The sequence below is a fragment of the Hippopotamus amphibius genome, chromosome 3 (genome assembly GCF_030028045.1).
Source record: "Hippopotamus amphibius kiboko isolate mHipAmp2 chromosome 3, mHipAmp2.hap2, whole genome shotgun sequence".
In the NCBI taxonomy this organism is placed as follows: Eukaryota; Metazoa; Chordata; class Mammalia; order Artiodactyla; family Hippopotamidae; genus Hippopotamus; species Hippopotamus amphibius.
In genome coordinates, this window is record NC_080188.1 from 72,851,236 (window position 1) to 72,859,866 (window position 8,631).

The 8,631-nt window shown below is 43.2% G+C and overlaps 1 protein-coding gene across 2 annotated transcripts in view; it reads right to left on the reverse strand.

The window, feature by feature from the left end:
* TBC1D9 (TBC1 domain family member 9) overlaps positions 1-7,641 on the reverse strand; it is a 121,049-nt gene extending 113,408 nt beyond the window's left edge. For both annotated transcript variants that reach the window (XM_057728166.1, XM_057728165.1), the window contains exon 1: positions 6,603-7,641. In XM_057728166.1, the coding sequence (XP_057584149.1) occupies positions 6,603-6,732 (130 nt within the window). In that variant the 5' untranslated portion in view covers positions 6,733-7,641. The remainder of the gene's footprint in view (positions 1-6,602) is intronic.
* Positions 7,642-8,631: the final 990 nt, after the last annotated feature.

Sequence of the window (8,631 nt, forward strand, 5' to 3'; positions counted from 1 at the left end):
TAGAAATAAACAACTTATAAAACGGACAGTGAAAGAAAAATTTTAAACATTTGAATAGCTATCATACCATATAGCAAACCCACAAAGAACACTTCAAGGCCAGACAACTTCACCTGTGAGTTTTGCCAAACATGTCAAGAGGAAACAATACTGCTATCACACAAACTCTTCCAGAAAACAGAACAAAGCGTGAGCACTCCACAACTTATTTTAAAGGCCACTATAATCTTGATACCAAAATTTGACAATGATGTTATGAAAAAAGAGAAATTACAGGAAAATTTTACTAATTTATCAAGGTGAAAAATCCTAAATAAAAGATTAGCAAGTGATATTAATAAACATATAAAAAAAAACCAATAACATACCACAGCCAAGTTGGATTATTTTATATATGCAAGTTTGATTTAACACCTGAAAATCATTTAATATGTCACCACACTAACAGAATAAGCGAGAAAAACCATACGATTACCTTAATAGATGTAGAAAAACATTTGAAAAAATTCAGGATCCATATATAATTAAAAACTTTTAGCAAACTAGGGATAAGAATTCCCTTTAAATGAAAAAAAAATTATCTACATGGTGCAGCCATTGTGGAGAACAGTATGGAGATTCCTTAAAAATCTAAAAATAGAGTTACCATATGATCCAGTGGACCACATGGTCCACTCCTGAGCAAATATCCAGAGAAAGCTATAATTCGAAAAGATATATGCACCCCAATGTTCACTGCAGCACTATTTACAATACCCAAGATATGGAAGCAACCTAAATGTCCAATGACAAATGAATGGATAAACAAGATGTTGTACATATGTATAATGGAATATTACTGAGCTACAAAAAAAGAATGAAATAATACCATTTACAGCAATATGGATGGACCTAGAGATTATCATACTAATTGAAGTAAGTCAGACAAAGACAAATATCATATGATATTGCTTATACATGGAATCCAAAAAATTGACACAAGTGAACTTATTTACAAAACAGAAACAGACCCACAGACAGAGAAAACAAAGTTATGGTTACCAAAGGAGAAAGGAGAGGAGGGATAACTTAGGAGTTTGGGATTAACATATAAACAATACTAAATGTAAAACAGATAACCAACAAGACCTACTGTATAGCACAGGGAACGATACTCAATATCTTGTAATAATCTATAAGGGAAAAGAATCTGAAAAAGAATATATATGTATACGAATCACTTTGCACTACACCTGAAGCTAGTACAACGCTGTAAACCAACTATACTTCAATTAAAAAAAAAGAAAAAAAATCTACAAAAATCACCATAGTTGATGAACAAATGACAAATGTTCAAAGTTTTTCTTTTGAGACCTTAAAAGGGACAAGGATATGTACAATCATCACTTCTGTTCAACACTGTACAATCCACCTGTGCAAAATGACAAAAAAAAAATTTTAAGCATAAAGATAGGAAAAAAATTTCTCAGATGATATGATTGTGTATGTAAAAAATACAAAAGAATCTACAGATAAATTACTAGAATTCATTTCATAAGTTAGCTAGGTTCTGGATACAAAGTCAATTTTTTAAAAATCTATGTTTCCATAGGTTCGCAAGAAAGAATTAGAAAATAAAATATTAAAAAGAAACAATGTACAGCAGAGTAAAAAAGTACCTAGGAATAAATGTAATACAATATTTGGGGACTTCCTAGGTGGTAGAGTGGTTAAGAATCCGCCTGCCAACGTAGAGGACACAGGTTTAATCCCTGGTCCGGGAAGATGCCACATGCCACAGAGCAACTAAGTCTGTGTGCCACAACTATTGAGCCTGTGTGCCACAACTACTGAAGCCCAAGCCTGTGCTCCACAATAAGAGAAGCTACCACAGTGAGAAGCCCGCACACCACAATGAAGAGTAGCGCCTGCTCACTGCAACTAGAGAAAGCCCGTGTGCAGCAATGAAGACCCAACATAACCAATACATACATACATACATACATAAATTTATTTAAAAAAGCAAACAATATGTGAAAGATGTTTACAGAGAAAACTATGAAACATCACTGAAAGAAAATTTGAGATCTAAATAAATAGAGGAATATACCATGTTCATGGACCAGATGATTCAATATTATAAAGATATTAATTTTGCCCAAATTTATTTATAAACTCAATGTGACTTCAATCAAAATCCCAACAATTTAAGTCTGTTGTTGCTGTTGTTTTGTTTTGGTGGAACTTAATAAGCTGATTCTAAAATGTGTAAATGTAAAAGACAGAGACTAGTCAAGAAACTCTTAAAGAACAAAATAAGAGGACTTGATCTAATGAATATAAACTCCTATTATAAAACTACAGTGTGGTATTAATGCAAAAATATTCTCATAGACAAAAGGAATAGACTAGAGAGCTCAAACACATATTGGGGCACTTGAATTATCAACCAAGTAGCCCTACAGGGCAGTGGGAACAGAATGGACTTACCAGTAAATCATGCTGGGGCAAGTGGATGTCCATAAAATTTTTTTAATTTAAAACTTTAACCCCATCTCACACAATATGCAAAAATTAATTCCCAGTGAATTACAAATATAAATTTTGGGGTTAAAACTGAAAAGTTTCTAGAAGATAATACAGAAGACTGTGTTTATAACCTCAGAGTAGGAAAAGACTTATTGAACAGGACACAATAAAACACTAATCATAAAGGAAAATGGAATCTATAGAGGACTTGGTTATTAAAATTAAGAACCTCTTTTCATCCTTAAGAGAGTGAAAAGGCAAGCAACAGAATGAACATTGTGCCACACATACAACAAAAATGAGCTCCTATCCAGAACATATTTTAAAATACCTACAAATCAATAAGAAAAAGACAAACAACCCAACGGCGAAGTGGGCAAGAGACTTGAATACCCATGTCACAAAAAATTGCAAACGGCCAATAAACACGAAAAGGTGCTCAACCTCATCAGTAAGGAAAAAGCAGATTAACTCCACGATGTGATATTGCTGCAAAACCACCAGAAAGGCTAACATTACAAAGACTGACAATGTTGGCAAGGATAAGGAGCAAGGGACATTCCCATATGCTGTGGGTGGGAGGATGTTGGTACAACTACTTTGGAAAACAGTTTGGTATTATCTACTCAAGTTGACGATACACATGACCTATGAGCTAGCAATTCCTCTCCCGGGTACAGACCAAACAGAAATGCATGTCCACAGGCACCAAGAAACACAAGCAAGAGTGATGACAGCCACCTTATCCATAGACCCCAGATGGACCATCCAAGGTCCTCCATCAAAACAGTGGATATACAAATAAATGATTGTGGCATACTCATGTAATAGCTTTCCACTCAGTATAGAGAAATGAACAAACTACAGCCACAAGCAGCAACATTCATAAATATCACAAAGCAAAGAAACCAGACACCTGTGAATACACACTCCATGACTGCATTCATTCCTTGCTCAAAAAGACAGGCAAAACGAAAATGTTGTGTTTAGAGATAGGCACTGTGTTAGAAAGACTAAAGAAAAGTGAGGAAGTGTTTATCAAAAAACAACAGGAGAGATTTTTTTGTTTTTTGTTTTTTACCTTTGGGGGCGGGGGTGAGTAGTGATTGGGAGAGGGTCGCTGGCAATGTTCCATTTTTTATCCTGGTGTTGGTTACAAGGTGTTACTTGTGATAAGTCATTGCACTCTGCATCTCTATTTTACCCACTTTTCTGTATGTGTATGAAATCTCAGTTAAAGGGGGTTAATAAACAAATCAAATGCATCTACAATTATAAAGAAAAAACTTCATTGTGTCAATACCCAGGTATATTGCCTGGAATCAAAAAGAGAACAGCTTAAAAAGGGCGGCGGTGGGGGGGGGGGGGAGAGGGGGAAGTATCCTCATTGTGGCCCATTATTTTTTATATCTTTTGTGCTAACATTTTACCAAGCATGGTGAACCACTGGGCACGCCTGACCAGTTCACACTGAGCAGGTTTCGCACTCATCCGTTAACCATTTGATGAGCGGACAATGGTGCACTGGTCCAGATAATGCATATTATATAAAGGTCCTGAGATCTTCCAGAAAATCTCCAATAATTGATACCCAACACTTGCTCTTCCCTCCTCTCCTCATAGACCGTTCTTTTTCCTTCTTCAGTTTTCAGCTCCAGGTCACTTCTGCAGGGAATTTTTCCTTGCTCCCAGCCCCATGCCGAATGGAGTAATCAACATGGTGTTCCTCTCCTTTTGATGCTAGTTACCTGCTCATTCTCAGTTTGCCCCCACCTCCCAGATCCATCCCTGGGAGGCTGATCCCTAGGGACTAGATCACCAGGACAGTCCATTCAGCCAGCTTCTATTGGTTTCCATAGGAGAGAGGCAATGACAGAAGCTGGGAGGCGAAGAGAAGAGGGAAGCCAGACATGTCCTCCCCACCCTCTTTTTGCTGCTTCTCTGGAGGCCCAGACTCTTCCTGCCTGGCTCTGGCTCACATGGCCTCCAGCAGCATCATTCCTACCTCCTATGACAGCTCCCCACTGCTGTGCCTTTCTCTGGTTCTGGTAACCCTGCCTCCATCTAAGCTGTCTTTTCACGAAACTCTCTTCAGTTGAACTAGGTTAGTTTCTGTTTTGTGCTGGGACCCTGCGGAGTTAAGATTTTATATTTATTTACAGGACAATTTTATCAGCATCTGTTTTCTGCTGCTAGGCTGTGAGCTTCATGACACTGGCAGTTTAGAAGTTACCAACCAATATTATAAATGATATAGTGAGCTAATGAACGCATGTATGACCCCACATTAGAATTAGAATATACTATACATTGTAAGAGGATTTCTAAAATGTCCCTGTTACATTTGATGTGGCACCAATTTATCTGAGCAAACATTTTTCCTATGTTGGTTGAAAATAGCCTTTGTTGACAGGAATATTTTTACTCATTTCAATGATTTCAATTATTCTAGTGATAAGAGCAATAGCTACGGTTTCTCAATTAAGAAGATAAGTTTATCTGAAATGTCATCAGTGATGAGATTCCAAGTGGACTGCATGCAGTTAATTACAGCTCTGAGTCAGTAGGAACACAATAAAAGTGTTAACTAGGAAAAGAAGGCTCTGCATCTCTTATTTTTTATAACCTATTGCAAATGACTCTAGAAAATAAGTACTTAGTAGTTCAGGGTGTGAGAAGGGTTATCTGCAGGCAGGAAATGTTCTTTGTTGATACAATAAATTACCCACATTGTTGCTTTACACTTAAAGGACAATCTGGGCTGATACCAATATTAGATATGCAAGTGTCACATTCATGTATATAGCTAGACAAGTTCTACAAAATGAACTGGGAAATACTGATTCTAGGCCACTAATCAGAATTTCTGGAACACAGTCTAGAGCTCTGCAGATTCCCTTCTTCTGTGGTAGAAAAAGTACAGAAAAATCAGATTACCTAGAGGTGATCTGACACAATAGCAAGGTCCTTCACACCAGCAGATGCCATGCAGTGTGACACTTGAATTTTACTCTTGAGAAAAACTAGTTCATAAATTAGAATCACAACTAAATACATACCATATCAAGAATTTTTAGTTGCTAGAAGGGCATTTTGAAAGCAACAATTTATCTAGCATGCAAGCTCCTGGTGGGGGATACAGTCTGAACTCTGAAGAGGTCAAGGTTCATCACTTTTCTACAATATCTTCCCTGGTTAAACCTTTCCTGTTTCTTCTGCTAACTTTTTCATTGTAAAAAGTATCCCAGTTCTGTTCATTCTAACCAACGGGGAGAGAGGAAGCTCCAATTTCTCTAGTGTGGTATGAGTTCAAGATTATCTGTCATTTCCCACCATACAAACCAGTTAGTAAAAGAAGACCTTTCTAATATGGCACTATTTGGGATAGGGGTCTGATTTGATAATGTGAAATGACACAGTATGGTTTTAGTAATAGTTACAATAGTAACAATATCTTGTGGGGGGTGGGGGTAAGTGATTGAGTTAAAATAGTTAAAATGCAGTTATATTCCTGATTCTGTTTATAACCAGATAACTTGCTTTGTTATGCCTAATTAGGTGCAACAACAACAACAACATTCCTTTTTCCTTTTCTCTTCAGTCATAACTAACATAGGAAATGACCACACCGGCTCCTCACTGATTGCTTCCCTGGAAACAAAAGAGCATTTTATACCTGCTTCTGCCATTACCAGTAAAGAGAACGAAGTAAAAATTAACCGTCCTTCACCTCTCTGGTCCACACAGAAAGCGGTATTTTTAAAAGGGGGGAGGGGGGAAGGACCGCATTCAATTCCGAAGGACTGATGCTCTCCCCCGCCCACCCCAGACTCACTCATCTCCATTATCATAAACATCGCAGACTTATGGGGCGCCCGGTACACGAAGGGCCCCATCGCCTGACAGGGTTAGAAAAGAAGCATCTCTTTCAGTCTGAAAATTACGACTCCCGGTGCTTTCCACGCAGCAGAGCGGGCCAGGTCGTCCAGCCTCAAGGGACAGGGCGGCGTCTCCGGTGCCCGCAGCCCAGGGCGGCGGGCGGCGCCGCAGCGCTCTCGGCCCCCCTCCCGCAGGGACCGGCCTCGGGTCCTTACCCGCTAGTCCGCCGCCGCCGCCTCCATCGCCCGCGTGCCCCTTCCTCCGCTGCAGGATGAAGTAGGGGTTGGCTCTCTCGGTGATCCACAGCGCGTTGGCCAGCAGCACCTCTTCGGGGTTCACCCACATGTTCCCGGGCGCCGCGGGCAGGCTCACAATGGGGCGGCGGGTCGGGTCCGGCGCGCACCGGCGCGCACTCCCGGGCACACGCGCGCCCGCCAGCCCGCCCGCCCGCTAGGTGCGGCGGCCGAGAGCGACTTCACCAGGGGGCGGCCCGCGGCGCCCGGGCCACAACAAAGCCCCCGCGGGCGGCCGGGGAAGACGGCGAGGACGCGGGCACCGCGAGCAGCATCCTCTCCGCGGCCGCAGACTGCCAGGCTCTCCGCTGCGCAGCCCGGCCGGGGCCCACGGCGGCGGGAGGAGCGGGAGGAGCGGGAGGAGTGGGAGGAGGAGGAAGGGGAGCGGGAGGAGGAGGAAGTGGTGTGGTTCAGTCCCGGGATCCGGCTCGGCGGCCGGCAGGGCTGCGGGCGACGCGAACTGATTCGGCGCCGCGGGCCGAGCCGAGCTGGGCTGGGGCGCGGTTGCTCCCGCAGCGCCCACCCAGGGTCCAGGCCGCCTCCGTGTTCAGCTGCTCAGAGCCCCCGAGGTCACCGCGCGTGAACACTCCGCGTCTGGGCCGCTGGCACTCTCGGCGAAGCCCAGCTCCCCGCTGGAAGGACGCTCCGGACACTGCGAATGAATGACGACAGCGCGGCTCACTAGGACCGAGCCCTGGTGACACCAGCTTCCGCGGACGCGGGTCCTCCGCGGGCCCTGCGCGCCGAGCTGGGCCGCTGCGGCTGGCTCTAGGGGAACCTTCTGGGAACCGGGTGGCGAGCGCTCGGCCCCACGCCCATCCCAGCAGGGAGGACGCTGCCGGCCTCCGTGGGGGGGTGTGAGCGCGCGCGCGCTGTGTGTGTGCTTATGCTTGACGCTCTGTGGCTAGCGCCACCCCTCTTCCCAAGAAATGTGTTTCAAGGTTCCAGACTTAGAGCTAGAGACCCGGGTCGGAAGTGGACGCAGCCAATGGTTGTCGATGTTTTTGTTTCCTGCATCCCTAGGGCAAGTCATGCGCCAAACTTGTCACCGCCTGTAACCCCGCCCCTCTCCATTCCATTGTAATTAAAACTACCCAGCTAAGTCCATTACATCACTTCTTTCCTTGACCTGTAGGGCAGGAGCAGTAGAGAAGTTGGAAGCAGCCCAAAAGCTTAGAGCAACTAATTCACACCACAGCTGTCCCTATATGAGGCGTTTGGCGCTTCGAGGACCCGACATGGCAGAATTCAAGGATTTATCCACACTTAATGGATGGATTTAAATATGTTAAAAGAATCACTGAAAGTAAAGACACACAAACCAGGCCGTCTTTATCCCTAGACAGTTTTGCTTTCCCCGGTATTTCGAGTCTCTTTGTGGTGATCACAGCCCATCCACCTACATATCTGATGACCCTTTTTTCACTTTTACACCCAGGAGATCTACAGATAGCTGAGCAAAAAGAGGCTCCTCTTCCCAGATGATGGGAATTTACTAAGTTCTGCTTTGTCGTGGAAGCTGGACAAGCCTAGGGACTTTTTCCTTTCCCAATGAGCAAAGCATTCAAATGAGACTTTCTTGTGGGGACTTCAATTTTTTTACTTACACAGCTCCCCCTTGAATTGCTGAATTCCTTCAAATGGCCGAGTGAGCGCATCCCAGCCATGTTAATGAGGCTGCCTCTGCACCTGTTGGTTTCCTACCCAATGGGTTCTCAAGGAATGGAAGTCCCCCTTTACATCATCACATTGACTGACCTTCTGCCTCTTTAGGAAACATTTTAGATCTCTAGGCATTTGTGGAAATGTCACATTTAAAACATATATTTATTTATTATGTTTTTATTTTAGCTTCGCTCGGTCTTAGTTGAGACATGCATATGGGATCTAGTTCCCTGACCATGGATCAAACCTGGACCTTCTGCATTGGCAGCACAAGGTCTTACCCACT